Here is a 20,814-nt window from a genome sequence, read left to right as displayed (position 1 = left end):
ACCTGATAGATGAAAAGCCAACAACATTGCTTTTACATAAAAGATTAAAGAATGATATTTCAAATGTCATTGATAAATGTTATAATTTAAAGTTTATACCAGGCACAAATAAAAGAAAAAAAGAAACCTATAGACAGGCTTAAACGTTTAGACCTAAAATAATTTAAAGTCTTGAGAGGTAGTGTTTCATTAACTTTAGCCATTTTAATTGTGCTGGAAGAACAACCTAAATGTCTCTTAAAAGATTTTTCATGGAGCAAATAAGTAAAAGTACAGTTACAACCAGGCAGGAAATAAAATGTCTACAAATCGCATTTGAAAATGTTACTACCTGTTTTGTACCTAGGAAATCAGAAAACTACATTTCTCCGCCAACCGAACTCCTCAAAATTATTCCAAATGATTACTTCCTCTTCTTACCTCCAGGTGGTGCAATCATAATTTATAAACACGAGATCTGTCTAGATACAAGTTTAAAATGAATTTTTTTTAGCTATAGAATATAGAGTATATGTTTACAAAAATAAAAATTAAGTGGCTTTGATAAATCAATTTAAATAGGAAGTGTCTGCAAACTTAAAATAATGTCTGTTTCCTGCATGCGTGACATGCTGGTGAACACCAGAAGCAATACAATTGGAACTACTTCCTCTGTTTGACAGGAAATGCATTTAGAGAAATTATGCCAAAAATGGAAGCTTGTTTGATGATAACCAAATGCATTTCCCGTTATGCTTTACTCATTGAAGGTCTAATTAAAATAGTCTGTTGCTCTTGACATAATTGAGATTTTCATTACTCATAATTATCCGAAGCTTACAGTACACATACAGAGACCGTACTCATAGCTGGTGCTTTGCACGATAAAAACCAAATCCCAATAACATTCCAGTTCATCATTCAGCCCTTCAGTTTTTACATCTGCAATCCTTAAGGATCCAGATGTTGAAACTCAAAGCTGTTATTTGAGATAATTTTTTTATGAGATTAGCTGTGGTTAAATGTCCCTTGCATTCTACAAATTCCAGTTCTCTCCAGAAACAGCATAGTAGGATCAGTTGGACAGGAAGTCAATTGATGCCCGCACCAGTCGGCCGGTTGCCACATCAACAGCTGTGACTTTGATCTCAGTGTCTCCAAACTGCATGGTAGTGCGAATCTCTCTGCGTTCAAATGCGCATCCTTTATTGTTTTCACCAGCATTAGCTGCCACTGCCCCCGATTCAAGCAGGTCTAGCGTGATGGCACCACACTTCCTCACCCTGAGGTCAGTAATATAGGTTATTTCATCAGTGTCGCTGCAGTAGATGTTAATTATGATCTTCCTTTGTCCTATTCTTGCTGGAGTGTAGCTCCGCCTCACCACCTCACCCAAAGCCACCGATTGATCAACACTAACAAAGCGGTCCAGGATGTCAGTGCACCATTCTCGGCCATCTTTAATGAGTAGCTTGTCACGAGGGTGTCGACCTTCCACAAAGCGGTTCAAAACTCCAACACCGTAAGTTAAGGGGCAACGGCGTACACGGACAACAGTGGGGTCTAGTCCAAACAGGACTGCACCCTTCAGGATGGTCAAACCTACGTCATGTGGAATTATGATGCGGCAGTTCCGCCCTAGTGCATTCTGGGCTGCGCGTTGAAGCATGGGCGACTCTGCGAATCCTCCAACCAAGAAGAGAAAACGCACACCCTTTACTTCTTCCTTCTGCATCAGGTTCTCTGGTAGGGTGAGAGAAATCGATAAGATATCAGGGAATTAAATACCGATCCTTGGCTTAGTGTTTGTTTGAGAGACGTCTCTTACCAATATGTTTTATGATTTTGTTGATGGTCGGTTGAAAAAGCTCATTCATGGCCTCTGCAGAGAATCTAAGCATCCCTTGAGATGACCACTTTATAAAATTCATACTGACAGAAACATAACACAAAGTTAAAACATAAATACTCACACTTTCAATGGCATAATTTAGCAAATAAAGTTCTCAATGAGTCAGACTTACTTGCTCTTGCGCAGGGCAGTCTCCACACTCTGCCCCCGGTGTCGTTTGTAGAAGTCAATGAAAGAGAAGGGCAGTAAGATGTTTAATGAGTTGGCCCGGCCAGGGGCCGCTGTGCGCTTACGGGCTTCAAATGCAATGGTGAGGTCTACCCAAGCTGCTGGACGTTTTGCTTTAAAACTCTCAATGAAGTCAGCCCCAAAGATCTGGCACAACATGGCCTCAAAGGCAAGATCCACTCCAACTGCTCCATAAGGACCCCCTGAAAGAGAAACATGTATATGTACCATTTAGGTTTAGGTTACATGCCACTTGATTTGCATGTTCACCACATTTTTCTTTAGGTCCTAAACTAAATCTTTGGAATAACCGTGATCAAGACGACCTTCAGCATCGGATCTTTTTCAGGGTTGGAGTGAAATGACAGGGCATGGCTGAAGTGAACAATCAAGTTTGACCAGCTTTGATTCCATTCCATCATTAGTGCTAAACATTTTGGCTAGAAGGATGTGCTCCTGGATTTGTTGGTTTTGGAAAACATTCAAGTAATTTCCCTTGATAAGAATATAGTTTGAACCCCAACTCCAGAGCACTAAGCCTAACCCTTCTCGTTCCCTTAAACCAGGGGTGTCCAACCCTGATCTTGGATGATCACTTTGAATGCAGGGATTAGCTCAAACACACCAGCCTGGAAGTTTCTATAGATCCTGAAGACATTGATTATCTTGACAAAGTTTCATAGGTAAGAGGGGTGTTTAATGCTTAAAGGGGATGTCTGAGCTGGACGTATGACAGAGTTTTTCTGTGCACAATTCACTCCTTCAGGGTTACGGAAGCCATCGGCATCACTGCTCGGCTGTTTTCAGAAAGAATCGGTGCAGCGTATCTGTCTTTTATAAATCTGATACAACTAAAGACTCTTCAGAGATATAAAGGATGCAATACTACTCTACTCAAGATTAACATGAGACTGGCAGAAACTGCTTGTGTTATGTCCCCTTTAATTTATAAAGTTAAGAGCAGACTGGGAACGCACACATATATAAAGCATATTAACAACTTCATTATAAATGTACATTTATTTGTATTATTTTAACATAAATAATGAGACATTCATGCTGTCACTGCCTAGCATTGTCGTGTTAACATTCCATGTGAAGCTAATGAGGAAATTACGTAGTCTTTCAATGCTCCCTTTGCCAAGTGCATTCATAACGGCTTCATTACGACACACAAGTGCCCTGCTCCCTTCAAAGTCCCCGCTACAAGGGCTTTCCCTTTCGGAGTGAGTTGGGCATAGGGATGTTCACTTCTGATTTGCCCTTGCAGGATTGGACCCCTCCTCCCCATCCTACCCTGCTTACGAGCACCCTTGATGTGTCTGTTTGCCAAGCCCACACTCATAGAAAACACTACCATACATTCGGCACTATATCCCCTAAGTGTGGACTCGGAGGAGGACAACATGGGTTTAAGGTGCCATTTGAGACAGGGCCGTTGATCCAGGAACATGTCCTAAAATCATGTACAACAACAGTTATTAAAATAAAAGTTGGTCAATCATGACTGTTCACTTCAGCAATGCCCTTTCATTTCACTCTAATATTGAAGATCTTTCAGCTGAAGATGGAGTTGGTTTTGGTCCTCAACTAACCTGAGGCTTTGTAAAGCTCCTTTAGTGTGCCCTGTGGCTGCTCAATCTGATGCACCGTCAGATCCACCGTCCCACCACCACAGTCTGCCACAATGTACCGATCACCTTTGAGAATACACATGGTTATTTAATCATGACCTTAGTCAGTCTTGTTACCTGCTTAATAATTGTTACAGGATTTTTGTCAACAATAACACCTTGTTCTTACACAGTTTCATGAAAAATGGCCTCCTCTTTGTGAATCTATAGGCATATAGTGCACATAGTGCATCTATAGTGCACTCTTGAGACTATGAAAAAGGAGATCTGTATTTTTAGTAGTGTGTGAGTTAGATGGCAATAAACTCTCTCTCTCTCTCTCTCTCTCTCTCTCTCTCTCTCTCTCTCTCTCTCTCTCTCTCTCTCTCTCTCTCTCTCTCTCTCTCTCTCTCTCTCTCTCTCTCTCTCTCCAGGAAACATCTGGAGCTGAAGATCTTATTATTTTGACCCTGCACCTTGTCATTGTGCCAGTCATGCAGAGAGAGCTGCATGCACACACACTGCAACCATGCGCACAGTCTGTGCAGCCAGTAATAACATACCAATGATTGCTCCATAATGAGGGTCTCTTACACATATGCACATCAATTAGAGTCATATAAACAATATTATATGCACATAAGGAACAAGAAAGTGTGGCTAGGGGAAATCATGTTTTAAGATAGGAAGGTTCCATCTTATGTGAAAACTGAAAGAAGAAAAAAAAGTAGTGCATTACAATACTCTGGAAATGATTTCCCTGGAAAGTTTTGTTATGATCTATTTGTGGTTACTTGTATTATGATCAAAGAATCACAAAAAAAAGATATTCATGTCTTTATTAAAGCATCTTCATGTTTAATTTGTTACAGTGTCAGCACAGGCACAGCAACAGGCAACAGGATGTCAGTTTCCAATATAATTTGTGCGTCTGAGGACAAAATTACTATTTAATATATTTATTTATTGCCGCCATTGCCATTTCATTTATTGCAGCCATTATAACTAAAAGAATAGAAGTCTATTGTATGTCCTCAGTTTTATAGCTAAATAAATGTGTGTGTGTCTCCATCTCTTACCTGTCTGCATCTCAGACCACAATTCTCCAGTACCACTCTCCACCAGAAAAGTTCGGCTATGTCTGGATCTGCGGAGCTGCTCACGGGCTGAAAGAAACATTGACTTCCTTTAGTCAATGAATCACTCACACATGGGCAGCATTAATCAAAGTCTTATCACATTAGAATCAATACAACTCACGGAGAGAACAAAAAAGAGAGGGAGAGATTGCCAGAATACCTGGATCAATAATATGGCAGCCTGCTAAACAGACCTTGGTTTAATGAATCTAAAGCATTTGTTTGTAAAATATGCCTTTGAGATGTGAGCACAATTTACTTCAAGTCTTGCTCTTATATACCTAATAAAACAAGCTTGTTTCATGGCTGCAGCTTTATAGTGGGTGATTTTAGTGAATATTGACCTGCTAAACTAAGAATTATCTGCTTCACTTTCGGGTTTACTAAGGCTACTGATTGGCATATTTCCTGAGGAACTCTTTTTAATGGAATGCATTACTTCAAACATTTTCTTTTCAGGTAAAGTGTGTGAACACTAGAGAATACAGACATGCTGCTGAACATTCCCACAGCTTACAGCAAACACACAGAGAAGAGAAACTTAACTACACTTTGGGGACAATCTGGAACCCATTACAATATGAAAAAGAGGAAAAAGTAAAAAAATTAACTGATTTGAACTTGAATTACTCTAAAAGCTATGTGGTTTCGGAAGAACAGAGACAATGATTAATAATGTGTCTGTTGTCTTAAGAAGATGAGAGGACAGACAATGATGGACTAAATTTATTTGGACTAGTTTCTACCCCACACTTTTGAACGGAAGAAACTCTTTTAAAACCGACTTCTCACACTCGCTAGTTTCAGTATACATACATGCATCACAGGAGAAATTCTGTCACAATTGTCAAGTCATGAACATTCATATTATAGTTTTAAGGTATAAATACTTATAAGATTGGAAGTTTCTGTATGTGACGAGTAAAACAACAAAATCAATGCATAAAACGCATTGAAACTAATTTCAAAAGCAGCAAAAATTTGACATGCCAAAGGGTTTTCAGGAAAGTTTGCCATCTTCATAAAGCAAAAAAAACACACAAAAAACACAGGCCTGTTAGTGTAAATAAAATAAAAATCCCTTGGAACATAAAAGTGGCAAAGCTTTGTGTTCCTTGATTTATGTGTGTACATGAACATTGTCCAATTGTAAAACATGTTTTGGGAGATTACATTTTGGAACATAACATGCTCAAATCCCTTTGAATAAGCAAGCAAGCAAAAATGCAAGAAAGAATGAAAGAAAAAATGAATTATCCAGGGAAACTAGTGTAAGCAGTCTAGAAGAGGGTGAGCTCATGGTTCACACCACCTTGTTTCAATTATAATGTGAAATGTGTGTGTATAAGTGTAAGTATATTTTGTTTGAGTGTAAAAACAGGAATGAATGATAGTGTCTACGGTGCTTTATTTTCGGTTGTATATAAATGTGAAAAGAGTGTTTGTAAAAGAACCCAATTTTTTATTTTTTCAAGCAGTGGTAACAAAAACATTGTCAATCTTTCAAAGAGGTTTTTTTTTTTTCAGCTCTGTACCTCAAGGGACACTCTAACCTACGGGTAAATGTCATCTCATTCTTGCTGTCTTAACCCAAACCATATGCTCTCATAGTCACTAAGACCCACTTGGTTCTGGATCAATCTGACCCTGATCTAACTGTCCTCAATGCATACACCCGCAAATAACCACACAAAACAAAAACAGCACTCTATTTTCAAGGGATGAAAGACAGTCCTGTATTCCCCATGCTTGCATGGTTCCCATTTAATGTTTATAGAGAAATGTGATACACTCAAAGCAAGAGGTTTGGACTCCTTCCCAGGATCAATCTGAGAGCAAGTGATATTGTATAATGCTAATTGGTTTAGAAGAAGAAAAAAAAAAACATTCTTACCCTGCCTAAAACTGGAATCGAAAGGGCGGGAGCCATCTATATCTAAACCATTGGTTACTGGTCGTTGGCTGAGGTCAATGACCTGGTGTAGACGGAGCTTCCTGCAGTAGATGGATGCAGCCTCTGGTTCAAGAGCTATGAGGAGCTGTTCAGGAGAATCTGCAGTCACCAAACCTGCCTACAATAAGATCAACAACATGAGCCTTAATTAGTAGATTGAGTTAATATTGAGAAATATACACTTAGCAGCAGTTTTTAGGCAACACACAGAGTGGTGTTTAGTTCCTGAGTGAATCAGCATTTTGAACAAATCAGTTAAGTGAATATTTCAATGACTCACTTGTAGACAGCCACTTGTTTCAATCCTGAATGAATCAGTGTTTTAAATGAACTGGTTGAGTGAACAATTCAGTGGCTCACTCAAACAGACAGTGATTTGTTTAGTTCCTGAATGAATCAGTTTTTGAACAAATCAGTAGAGTGAATGGTTCAATGACTCTTGAATAGACAGTTATTTGTTTTGTTCCTGAATTAATTAACATTTTGAATGAATTGACACTTGTTTCCACCTACTGGCATAAGTAATGATGTAACCTGCAAAAAAAGTGACTGGAGAATCCTTTGTCTGGAGCAGGGCCGGCCCGTGGCATAGGCGACATAGGCGGTTGCCTAGGCTGCAAAATGACAGGGGGCGAAGCAACCTCAAGCAAGAGCAAGAGCACCCTCATTTGATACTGTAATAATATCATATTGGCGAAATTGATTTGACAAAGGCTCCAGTGCGAATTTGTGTTTGTGCTTTGGAGAGCGTCAAAGGGTTTCTATTTACGTGTTTTTGCTGTGTTGAGCAATGAAGCCAATCACAGACATGTCTGTTGATCTCTTAAATGCAATGACCAATCAGAGGTGTTTAAGTTAGTCAGAATCCAGTGCTGACTCCGAGCCACGCTCGTAAATCCTCTCATTATAACAAATGGAGTGTAGACACAATGTAAATAACAGATTAGTTGTGCAGTGTAGAGAGCTTAATTGATTATAATAGAACTTTGTGACATCCCAATGAACTGAGATGAGTGGTAGCTTTTTAGTGATTTTAAATGGAGCTTTGCACGTGTTTCTGCCAATTAATATCCTAGTACTTAAGATTGCATTATGTTTACGATATCAATGTTGTCATCGATAAAAAAAAAAACATAATAGTTGACAACGTTATGTTGGACTAATTTAAACACTTTTTAATTTAAACACGCAGGCCGTCATGACGTGAATATAATACACCAGCAAAATCAGTTAATTATGCATGAAAGCGCAATTACCATAGATATTAGTTTATACATTAGCAAAACTGGGGAGAGTTGACTTTTGGGGGGCACTATCTAAAATCTTGCCACGGGTACCAACAGAGTCTGGGCCAGACTTGGGCTGAAGAAATTCAAACTGATACAAACTGAAAAGTACCAGTGCTGTTGAACTGTAGGTGCATTGAGTTCTTTTGACTTGGGACAGTCAAACACCATAGCAATGCCCTAGCAACCACCCAGAACACTCTAGCCAACGGTAATTTAGTAATCAATTTAGTAAGAACTCATAGAACACCTTAACAACTCCATGGCAACACCCTGGCACCCATTCACTACACCCTAGCTAGCATCAGTGAACACATTTTATGAGCATGCACTGCTAAAATTATTTTCAGAAAATGTTCACAACATCAAATGTTACTACAAAATAAAAACACCATGTTTACTGTACAATGAGCACTGGTATCATGGTAACCAAAATAAACGGAAATAATGTTTCAGTATATTGTAAAAGTATCAGTACACTACCCCAGTTGGTCATGGAGTTATGATAGGAGGTAGTGGGCTGCCTCGTTCCCCCTATCTTGCTTGACTGGGACAGGCGTGGTTTCCTGTGTTTGTGTGCTGGCCTCTTGCATTGTTTAACCTCTGTGACATTGCAAAGAGGAAATTAACCTCGACCTGCCTTACCTCTAGAAAGGTAGTGAGGGAGAAAGATCCAGGGCTACTAGAACAAGTACAGTTCTGACATGGGCCTGTTTAATATGTAGAGTTGTTGGCTGGTTTAAATATAACTGCGGGGGGATTTCAGTGGTCTTCGAGTCTGAGCAGCTGGTAGTGATCGAATCAACAGTCTTTGTTCTTTAACGGCGATCTCTGCACTGTTGATTGTTGGATGTAAAAAGAATCTCTGTGATTGATTTCTTAGTGTTTTGCTCATAGGGAAATGTACAAGTCTGCAATACTGAACATTTCACACAGGCAAACACACACACTTATTTAATGGATATCAGGTTATAGTCCCCTCTTGGCACACTATTTCTCTCCACTCATACAAAAGTCTTTCAACATTCCCATTTACTGTATGTGTGCACTGTGCAGTGACTATTGCATTCCTTTTCATATACGCACATTTCCTGAACTGCACTTGGGGGCTGAAGGACATCACATTCAATGTGGGAGTGTGCATTTGTGTATGTGTGCATGAGAGAAGAAAGAGAGAAAAAGAAAGAAAAAGAGAAAGAGAGAAAAAAGGAAGAGGAAGTAAGAGAAAGTGTGTGTATTTGAATGGTCACACTTTAGTTAATGGTCCAATTCTCACTATTAACTAACTATTAACTACAGCTTATGCCTAAATAAACTCCTAATTACTGCTTATTAATAGTTAGTAAGGCAGTTGTTTCCCAAAGTTTAGGTATTGGATATGGATGTAGAATATGGTCATGCAGAATAAGGCATTAAATGTGCTTTATAAGTACTATTATACAGCCAATATCCTAGTAATATGCATGCTAATAAGCAACTAGTTAAAAGTGAGAATTGGACGCAAAACTAAAGTGTTACTATTTGATTATGTGTAATTTTTCATATATGTAGTGGAAACTGATCTTAGATCACTTATGCTACATTACCAAATAGGCAGCTTCTCGCATGAACTGCTTGGCTGGCTGCCGCCACACCGCAGGCACAGTGATGACCCATCGTACTTCATTACTTTCCAGCACAGAGGAGGACTGGTCCTTCACCTCCTGAAAAGCACACACACACACACACACACACACACACACACACACACACACACACACACACACACACACACACACACACACACACACACACACACACACACACACACACACACACACACACACACGCATTACTACTTTTCCATCTCTTATCTAAACTACATTCCACAGATAACATTTTCATACTTATATTAGTTATTGATATCCCTTATTTCCGTTCCGCTCTAAAATGATGTGCCGGACTCAAAACACTCAGGATGCATGGCCGGAGGTTTGGTAGAAATCTCCATGTTAGTGTTTTCCCACAAGCCTTCAGGGGCTCCAGGAAACAGGAGGAAGAAGGTTTGGGTCCAGCCAAAACTGACAACAGATTGGCCCAGAACCTCCACCTCCCCTGACCCCCACTGTTCACAGAGACTAGATGTGTTCTTGTTTGAATAAAGGAAAAGTACGTCCTGAAAGATTTGGACCAAAGCCACCGCACACTACTGCTCTACATTACACTGGGGGTTCATGTTCAGTCTGGCCCTAGATGGAGATTTATATTGTACAACTAAAATAGGCAACAAATGCCTAAATAAGTGAAAGAATAACCAAGCCAATAGCAGCACTGGAAAAATGTGTTTCACAGATAAAAAAATTCAAATTATTAGTAAGTCAAATACAAAAAAAGTAAAGTACAAAGAATTTATTTTTATTTTTTTAATCAAATGAAATTTAAAAATGATATATTTCAGAAATTCGATAATTAATATTCATCCATTCTCTAAACCACTTGTCCTATGTAGGGTCATGGGTATGCTAGAGTTTATACCAGCATGTTGGACCAAAGGCTAAATTTAATATAATTTCGGTAACACTTTAGAATAAATCCATAATAGGTAACTATGCAGGAAGTAATGCAGGATAAATGAGTAGTACTACATTACCTAATAAGGAACTATCTCAGTCCTAAATGTGATATTATTAACTGATTAGAAAAGCTTGTTTCCTTATAAGTAACTGAAGTGTTAATCAATAATTACTGAATGAGATTAGCCTAATTTATAACTATCAACAAACTAACTATGACAAATTATAAAGAATTACCAATTAATTGTGAATTACTCTGTAGGAAATATTAGTGAACTGGACCATTATTCCCCAAAAATTTTTTCCATTTATGTATAAATAATGGTCCAGATTAGTAGCTCTTAAAGGGTGACTATGTAACACTTGAGTACTTAGTGATGCATTTTATAACATTATTCGGAATAAAACAGACAACCGATTACGTCTCAGACACGTTAATGTTGTGATTAGTAATTCATTGGTAATTCTTTATAATTTGTCATAGTTATTTGGTAGTTATTAATGACTCTAATATCATTCTGTAATTACTGATTTCCAGATAAGGAACTATCTTACTCCTAAATTTAATATACTAACTGATTAGTTAAGCTTGTTTCCTTATTAGTTAACAGTAGTAGCTCATTTTGTCGCTGGAGCAGTACGTGTGTGTGTGTGTGTGTGTGTGTGTGTGTGTGTGTGTGTGTGTGTGTGTGTGTGTGTGTGTGTGTTCACCTTTAAAGCATGTTCTCTGAAGAACCTCAAGGCATGAGAAAACACCTCAATGGCCCGAACTCTTCTTCCACTTACTGACTCCAGCTCAGTCTCCATAGATAGATCCTATAGAAAAGCAAGAAAGTCTGCTGCAGAAATGCTCACAGAAGTGTCATAAATAATCCACTCCCCTTATGCTTTGCTTCAGACAGATAATAGATCTGGCTTCTTCATTTTAGACAGTGTTGTGAGACCTTATCCACAATGCTTGATGCCCCTAAGCTGAGCACTTACCATACCTGAATAAATTCTACTATAAAAAAACACAGTCAATAAAAAGTAGATTATGTGTTTACACTGGTGCTGTGGATTTTCATTTTGAATTTGTCAAAGTAGAGCCAATGCCCGGCCTCCTCTGGGTCAAGGTCATGGTAGCTGTCTCGAGCTGCAAAGCCAAAACTGTGGAACCGGAGGTCAGGGGTCAACAGCAGACAGGTTGGACTCTTCTGATTGGCTACACCAGGGTCGCCACCCTCCCACCGCCTGTTAGAAAAACAGGGAGAAATGTAGGGTCAGATATGGGCAGGGGAGTTATAAGAACTTATAATAACTTCAGGATACAGATATCATAAATACCTCATCATGTGAATGGTCTCAGGATCTTCTGTGAAACTGAAGGCATAGCCACTGGAGGTGGTGCCAAAATCTATAGCGACCACCACAGAAAATGGACGAGCCACACACGGTCTCAATTCTGTCCTCTACAGAGAGAAAGAAAGAAAAAAACAAGGTAGACAGAAAGAAAATAAATCTATTGCCTTAATATTTTCAGAGGGGTGACTTTACAAAAAACATTCTCCCTGGTACGGAGAGTAACTGACTCCACCTTCTCCCTCGCTCCTCTTATCTCTAGATCATTTCCCTGACCTGAGTGTTACATTGACTAAACACATCAGAAGGGAGTGTATCATGGATCACTTTCAGCTTATGTTTATGCCAGTATTTTTTTTTCGTCCATTTAAAGGTGATTTAAGTATGTGTTTTAAAACGCGAGACGCAGGACAGTGGAACGAATAAAAGCAAGGTCCGTTTGATTTTTAAAGTTGATCTTCTTGTGTTTTTAGACATGAACACAATGCTCCAAAACATCAAAAACTATGGATAGCATACATGCACACATTCTGTAAGACCACAAGTGTATTAAGTGTGCCATTTGGGACAGGGCCATTGGCCATGAGTTTGAGGCAAGACTATGTGTTTGTCCAACCAACAGCAGACAGAGACCTTGAATCTATTTTTGCAATTCGATTTTGTGAAGTTGGTGCCTTCTAGACTGAGAAAACCCAGAAAATGTATTTTTGGCTCATGTGGACTAAAGACAACAACTCCCAGAATGCACTTGCTTCGCTGCCCTACGAGGCCACTCCCAAGCCACGCCTACCGGTTTCAGAGGGCAGTATCGGAAGAAATGATACAACTAGGCTACTGTTACATGTTATGTGTTCTGAGTTCTGGTTTTGAGTCTGTTTCTGTGTTATCAGTTTTCTGTGATCTGTTTTCCCCTGTCTGCTGTTGGATTTTGGTTTAGTCCTGGTTTTCCCGGTCAGTTTAATGAGTTCATTTGTATCACCTGTTCTGCCCTCGTTAGTTTCGTCAGCTGTGTCTTGTTTTCCTGATCTGTTCTCCCGTGTATTTAGCTCTGAGTTTTGCCTTGTTCTGTGTCGGTCAATGTTTATTGTTATGGTTATTTTTGTCTGAGCACACGCTCCCTTTTTGATTGTATCTGCTCTATTGAGAATTAAAACCTCGTAATTCCTCATCCTCGAGTCCATCTCCTTCTTCATCCACCCTGAGAGCCGTGACAGATTGACCGACCAAAAAGAAGGAAGAGATGTGCTGGGATCAGCTTGTGAAGATGGTGAGAGAAGGTTGTGATCTGCTGGAGTTTATGGAGAAGTTTTGTGACTTGGCTGCTAACAGTGATTGGGGTGATGAAACCATTATAACAAATTTTATGATCGGAGTTGGATGCATTGATCCTCGACCACTTCCCGATTTCACAGGGCTGGACTGGAGAGAAGCAGTTGCCATCAGCCGGGAGAGTTTTATTTTCACAGATTCATTTAGCCCAGCCAAACCAACTCATATGGTCAGCCCAGACAAACCCACGGTACCACTCCCCACTAAGCCCTGGATCCATTCTGGACCTCTGTTTGAGATCACATGGCCCAGAGCTCGTAAGCTGGTGTCGAACAGCGCAGACCTGGCTTTGAAGATGTTCGACCCAGCCTTCATGTCAGTCAGAAAAGCCATTGAATACGCCAGTCCAGTCGAGCCTGCACTACACGCCGGTCCAGTCGAGCCTGCACTTCACGCTGGTCCAGTCGAGTCTGCACTTCACGCCGGTCCAGCCAAGCCCGCACTTCACGCCAGTCCAGCTGAGCCCGCACGTCACGTCAGAGCTGCCGAGACCAAAGCAGTATGCGCCGTGCCCGCCGCCGAGCTAGAGACTGAGAACATCACGCCTGCAGAGAGGTTCTTTTCGCTGGTTCCGCCTGGGTTGGATCTCTCTTCGCCGATGGTTCCGCCCAGCTCAGAGCCCTCTTCGCCGATGGTTCCGCCCAGCTCAGAGCCCTCCTCACAGCTGGTTCCGTCCAGCTCAGAGCCCTCCTCACAGCTGGTTCCGTCCAGCTCAGAGCCCTCTTCGCCGCTGGTTCCGTCCAGCTCAGAGCCCTCTTCGCCGCTGGTCCCGTCCAGCTCAGAGCCCTCTTCGCCGATGGTTCCGCCCAGCTCAGAGCCCTCCTCACAGCTGGTTCCGTCCAGCTCAGAGCCCTCCTCACAGCTGGTTCCGTCCAGCTCAGAGCCCTCTTCGCCGCTGGTTCCGTCCAGCTCAGAGCCCTCTTCGCCGCTGGTCCCGTCCAGCTCAGAGCCCTCTTCGCCGCTGGTCCCGTCCAGCTCAGAGCCCTCTTCGCCGCTGGTCCCGTCCAGCTCAGAGCCCTCTTCGCCGCTGGTCCCGTCCAGCTCAGAGCCCTCTTCGCCGCTGGTTCCGTCCAGCTCAGAGTCTTCCTCGTCGCTGGATCTGCCCAGCATCAAGCCCTCATCGCTGGATCTGCCCAGCATCAAGCCCTCATCGCTGGATCTGCCCAGCATCAAGCCCTCATCGCTGGATCTGCCCAGAATCAAGCCCTCATCGCTGGATCTGCCCAGCATCAAGCCCTCATCGCTGGATCTGCCCAGCACCGAGCCCTCATCGCTGCCCAGCACCGAGCCCTCATCGCTGCCCTGCACCGAGTCCTCATCTCTGTCCAGCAGCGAGCCCTTTCTGAGACCCGGGACTTTCCACAAGTATTTTTTGGGGGGGGGGGCTACAGGCCTGCGTCCTGGCCACTTGAGGGGCCACGGCCACCCGAAGGGTCTTCACCGCCGTGGCCACCCGAAGGAGCTTCACCGCCGTGGCCACCCGAAGGAGCTTCACCGCCGTGGCCACCCGAAGGGGTTTCTCCGCCGTGGCCACCCGAAGGGGTTTCTCCGCCGTGGCCACCCGAAGGGGTTTCTCCGCCGTGGCCACCCGAAGGGGTTTCTCCGCCGTGGCCACCCGAAGGGGTTTCTCCGCCGTGGCCACCCGAAGGGGTTTCTCCGCCGTGGCCACCCGAAGGGGTTTCTCCGCCGTGGCCACCCGAAGGGGTTTCTCCGCCATGGCCACCCGAAGGGGTTTCTCCGCCATGGCCACCCGAAGGGGTTTCTCCGCCATGGTCAACCGAAGGGTCTTCTCCGCCTTGGCCACGCCCGCTACCTGCTCCGCCCTGGAGGCTTCCTGCCTTGTCTCCCCCGTCAGCCTCCAGGGCGCCCACCCTCCCACCCCTTTGGTCTTTCTACGGTGCGAGGACGCGCCTACCGGGAGGGGGGAGTAATGTTACATGTTATGTGTTCTGAGTTCTGGTTTTGAGTCTGTTTCTGTGTTATCAGTTTTCTGTGATCTGTTTTCCCCTGTCTGCTGTTGGATTTTGGTTTAGTCCTGGTTTTCCCGGTCAGTTTAATGAGTTCATTTGTATCACCTGTTCTGCCCTCGTTAGTTTCGTCAGCTGTGTCTTGTTTTCCTGATCTGTTCTCCCGTGTATTTAGCTCTGAGTTTTGCCTTGTTCTGTGTCGGTCAATGTTTATTGTTATGGTTATTTTTGTCTGAGCACACGCTCCCTTTTTGATTGTATCTGCTCTATTGAGAATTAAAACCTCGTAATTCCTCATCCTCGAGTCCATCTCCTTCATCCACCCTGAGAGCCGTGACAGCTACTAGTTGACTCAAAACTGAAAAGACGCCGTTTTATCGTGAGATCCCACCCCCTATGGGTGGCTGAAAACATGCGGAACGAGCTCCTACTACTGGCTGTAGTCTCTAGCCTCTGGCCAAAAAAGCCTCCGATGATGCAAAATTTTTTAAAAATCGTCATCAGAGGTTTTTTTCCAGACACAAAATACAGAAATCTCTCGTCTCAGGGGGACATGATGGAGGGAAGCACGGTTATTCGAAAGTAATACCGGGTTTCTACTGATACAAAGCATAATGCTAATCGGTGAAGTATCCCTTTAAGTGAAAAAAGTCGGCTTTCGAAGGAAACGTTTTTGTGTGACCACAGATTGCAGTGCACTTTAACTGGAGGATAAACTAATGATAGTGCTGTTTTCAACCAACTGACTGAGTGCTAAGTAAAGAAGCATAATTGCATATTTCTGGTGGGACCACATCCTCTTTTAACATAACTGTAGTTTGAAGCATCTGATTTTGGCATTTAATCCAGGTTTATCATATAAAGTGCTAAAGAGAGAGGATCTGTCATGATCTTACCGGAGAGGGAGAGGGAGTTAGAGGAGTGATACTGCACTCATTTCTGGAAGGAGATGGAGAACCAGATGGAGATGTAGAGGCTGATCTGTTTTCACCTGAAAAAGAAGGAGACAAGATAAAAAGATTGATTGATAAAGGGAGAAATCCTAGAAATATTTAAATGAGTTGCTCATGCATTGAACTGGAAAAACTAGAACAGGACTCCCTGTATGTAAAAACACCAGAGTGGCTGAGCAATTAAGAGAATTCAGGAATTTCTGGAAAATTCCATATTGGTTTTAAGCCCAACTGGCATGTGTTTAGCGACATCAGAATTTCCAATGGATGGTTTTGTTGGAAAAAATTCTATGGGTCATTTTAGATTTCATATCACCTTATATGCTGAATGGCCTTATACCTTTATAAAAGAAATACATATAACCTAAATTTCAGAAGTATTTAAAGTTGCAATGAAACAGAAGTGACAGTCCAGTCCAGAACTTAAATTCAATTACTGGGTAATAACTAGGTACTAACCCTGAATCTACCCCTAAACCATAACCTAAATCCATGTAGTTACCTTACATTTCAAGGACTTTATAGGTAAGTACACTGTAAAGTACTGTAAAATAAAGTGCAACTGATCTTTTCCTCTGTATTATGATGTACATCGAAGTGAAACGGCTTATTGAAAAAAGAAAAAAGTAGGGCAGGGACTTGATTCTATATTAGCGATTGATTGGATTTTAAGATGTGCTGGAGGCAGATCTGAATCCCAGCTTCTAGTCGATTGTGGACTTATGCCACAAGATCGAGTTGACATTTTGATTAAAAATGACAATGAAACATATACAGGGACGAATAATTTACAATTAGTTCATTATCATGCATTTAGAAAATAGATGATAGACTTTCAAACCTGGACAATTCAATTCAAATTCATTTGAAAGCTGTTTTCTATCCTTATCTAACACAGGAGTTATATGTGCATTCTGCATTCTCTTCAACAGTGTCATCATGTGCACTCAGCATTAACACTTTGATTTGTGGTGTCTCATATCTGTGGCAACACTGGCAGCAAGGAATTTCAGGAGCAGAATTCCAAACATTCCATAATTCCTAACACGGTCAAAAGTGTGCGTACATTTTCCAGGTCAAAATGAACTCCATGGCAAGTGCTATCAACATGGATTGACCTCTTCCAGCAAGGTCACTCTAATATGTTTTCAAACGAGCACACACTCAAACATGGGTGTAATTCACTCAAGAGTATGACAGGAATGTTATCGACATGTACAGATATTCTCAAGAGTACAGAGTGTAAATAAGAGAGGGTCACACCCCGGTCCAGTATTGTTGATGGCATAGACAGGAATTACAGCATAATTCCCGTGGAAATGTGTGGATGATCACAGGTTTCAATTCAGCTTTACATTTTGGACTCCAAATCTGCTGTATATAAATTCTGGTTGTGTACTGCAAAAGTACTTGTTCAACTATTATAACCTAGGTTCCCCTATAATATTACACAGATATGATTATTTAAAAAAAAAAATTATCCAAGTCTTAATTTTAAGTATAATTTCCCACAGAATAATTTTAATGAAATGTTACCTGGCACTTGTAGACTGTTGGTACTGAGCTGCAGGACGTCTGTCATTGTAGAGGTCACAGGGCTTTTACAGCATAACAGGGAAAGAATAACTCTGAAATGTGAAAAGAGTTTAATTGTTAATATTTGACCATTTTTCTTTCATGATGTAAAATGGTATATAGACTCAAGATAAATTTACATTTGAAATTACATTCAATTAAAAATTCCATTGCAGAAACTTATGAAAATAATGAAAATGATTATTAAGATATGTACATGAATTCAAGATTTTAGGAAAATATGTTATTTAATTTTACTTCATGAATATCCCAGATTACATTTTAGGGGGTCAGTATAAATATTTTTTAAAAGAATCATAAGAAATCAACATGAATACATCTTAGATTGTATTTCTTAGAATGTGGCACATGTTTTAAACACATATTTTCATAGACATTCCTATGAACTATAAATTTATATTTTTTGTCTCTCTCTTTCTGAAACCTATTAGGACATCCCAGCTGCAGCAACAAAAGCATGACATGATGTGTTAGTGGGTGTGTATTAATCATGCTGTTTCCCAAAGCTCTTGTTGGGCTCTGTTTTCAGACTAAATGATCTGAAACGGGAGAGAAACACAGAAATGTGTTAAGCAAATGTTAAATGCTAGTCTGATATCAAACAAGTACTAAATTCTGTGTTTAGTTTACAATACAATGGATTTACAGTAATTTCTTGTATCTGATGAACACAGAGGGAAAAATGAATGGTGCTTTCTGAAATTCAACCTCATGTTCCCCTACCCCCAAAGTTTTCCCCTTTCCCCCTATTTTCCCCATGCCTCTTGCCTTAATCTTTTCTTTGGACTCGTTCCCTTTTTCTTTTTCTTCCACTGTTAGTTTCAGACCCTCTCAATGTGTGTGTGTGTGTGTGTGTGTGTGTGTGTGTGTGTGTGTGTGTGTGTGTGTGTGTGTGTGTGTGTGTGTGTGTGTGTGTGTGTGTGTGTGTGTGTGTGTGTGTGTGTGTGTGTGTGTGTGTGTGTATGCGCACGTGTGTGTGTGTGTGTGTGTGTGTGTGTGTGTGTGTGTGTGTGTGTGTGGGTGTACATGCTTGTGTGTGTGCATGCATGTGTGCTCAGGAGAGAAAAAGGTTTTTGGAAAAGGAGAAAAGGTGGAGAGGGAGAGATGAGGGCCTCCCACAATACATGTTTAGTAAATGGATCTGACTGGAATATACTCTCCAGATGCTCAAATCTGAGATGTAGCCTACCAAATTTGGCGTAGAACACTTTATATAGATCAAACTTGCAAACCTTTCCACAACAAAGAACATTTTTCAGAAATGTTCTTTAGCAGAAAACGTAAAACATAAAGACATTTGTAAATCTAAAAAGTAAAAACTTTGAAATTTTAAGAGCCCATTGAACTTGATTGCCTTTGAATATGATTTATCACTGCCTCTCCATATGGTTTCAGACACACTTCATACAGATTACAAATGATATCACAGAGGCTTTCTGGCACTGAGGCTGAGTCATTTGAACAAAGAAATGTTTCTTTATGGTTATTTTTTTCTATCTGTTTTGCACAGGTTGTTGTTTGAGCCTATGCACAATTTACAGCATTCACTTATAAAGTTGTGCACTTCAGCAATATAAGAAAACTGTGTATCCCTTATTTATAGTATATAATAATATGTCATTTGATTTAATGTTTTTGTATGTCTAGTCTTCATATTCAATGTTTTTACCATCAACTGAGACATTTCAGTTGTTTAACTTGTGAATAGTCCCTCTTTATATTTCACCATCCATAAGCAGCTTGGCATATTGTCGACTGCCACTGACAATAATTTCAGCGTGTACTTTAGTTTGTTAAAACCACAGACACACATCTTGTTTCCTCCGAGAGTTTTCTAGGAAAATCTTCCTATTAATTTCCATCCAAGAGCTACTTGTGACACAGCGACACTTTGCAGAAGCTGAGGTCAAGCATGATGAATTACCGACCCCTTTCCTACTACATTACAATTATAGTCATTTTGGAGGATATGCAAAGTCGTATTTCAATGTCTGATAGGTAACAGCATGTCCACTAGAGTCCCATTTGTCTTTTTATGTTATACTAGAGCATCATTAAGTCACCCATCTCTCTTGAAAACACCTGACAATCCCACTCCTGTCAGGCATCACAGCATACAAAAAAGACAAAGCACTGCACCTGATGCTGGTCCCATGAAACATTTCACTCTTTAGCATGTTTGTACTCACCCTTTTGTTTAGAATGTTCTAGTGTCCCCTGCCTGGGGTTGTTTAGTCCCTGATCAAAGTTCAAAATCCTAAAAGGAATTGGATGTTTCAGTAGCGGAGTCTATGTAATGATGCTGTTTCCCAACAGAAGTTTCAGCCAAATGTCTGAAAGAAGAAAAGCACTGAATGTTTGATCTAAAGTTTTAAAAGTTTTAAAAGTGATCAGATCCAAAGAATATTCCACTGACTTCTGATATTTCTCTGTTTCTGTATCCCAGCAGTCAATCCGTCATCTGCAATGGAATGTCAGGGAGGAATGGTTTAGAGAGCCACACACACACACATGTACAGGGGCTGGATATGAAGGTTTCTCTAGTGAAGGGGGAAAGGGAGGGGATCTGACTTCATACTGACACAGATTCAATCACTGTGTACCGGTGTGTTTGTTGGAGTGGAAGAGAGAGAGAGAGAGAGAGAGAGAGAGAGAGAGGGTGGAGAGTATTTGGAGTGGTAGCGTGCTCTGATTAAGTCATCCGATCCCCCCTCCCAATGTTTCCCCTCTTTTCCTTCTGCCCACCCCCTGCATCCAACTCTTTCTTTCCTCTCAGCTTCTCTTCCAGCTCGATCTTTTTTCTTGTCTTTCCTGTCTTCTCTTCACTCTGTTTCCTTTCTCTTTCTAACAAAACCCTAAACTAGAACAAACAGTTTAAAACTATACATGCATAGAAACAAATGCATTTTAGCTCATCGATGTTGCCTTAGTTTGACCTGCTTATTGTAAATGTTCATGAATTCTCATGCGAGGTCACATTTTAACAAACGCACCTCTGCACAAACAGAACTACAGTTTTGTCGAG

At 41.1% G+C, this 20,814-nt stretch overlaps 1 protein-coding gene across 2 annotated transcripts; it reads right to left on the bottom strand.

The window, feature by feature from the left end:
* Positions 1-184: 184 nt before the first annotated feature.
* On the bottom strand, positions 185-20,397 carry hspa12b (heat shock protein 12B). Of its 2 annotated transcripts, XM_082152002.1 has the most exons (14): positions 20,206-20,397; positions 19,979-20,122; positions 17,730-17,821; positions 16,137-16,231; positions 11,930-12,054; positions 11,650-11,836; positions 11,315-11,419; positions 9,638-9,754; positions 6,706-6,883; positions 4,752-4,838; positions 3,655-3,759; positions 2,004-2,262; positions 1,808-1,911; positions 185-1,722 (listed from the first exon to the last, which is right to left on the bottom strand). In XM_082152002.1, exons 3-14 carry the CDS (start codon positions 17,773-17,775, stop codon positions 1,055-1,057), a joined length of 2,076 nt encoding a protein of 691 aa, XP_082008128.1. In that variant the 5' UTR covers positions 17,776-17,821; positions 19,979-20,122; positions 20,206-20,397; the 3' UTR covers positions 185-1,054. The 2 variants fall into 2 exon arrangements, with proteins under 2 accessions (XP_082008128.1, XP_082008127.1); XM_082152001.1 differs by having other exon boundaries at positions 19,979-20,397.
* Between the last annotated feature and the right edge of the window lie 417 nt (positions 20,398-20,814).

Source organism: Leuciscus leuciscus (assembly GCF_965113295.1).
Source record: "Leuciscus leuciscus genome assembly, chromosome: 2".
Lineage (NCBI taxonomy): Eukaryota > Metazoa > Chordata > Actinopteri > Cypriniformes > Leuciscidae > Leuciscus > Leuciscus leuciscus.
The sequence above is the reverse complement of the archived record's forward strand: the minus strand, read 5'-3'. Positions and strand labels throughout refer to the sequence as shown.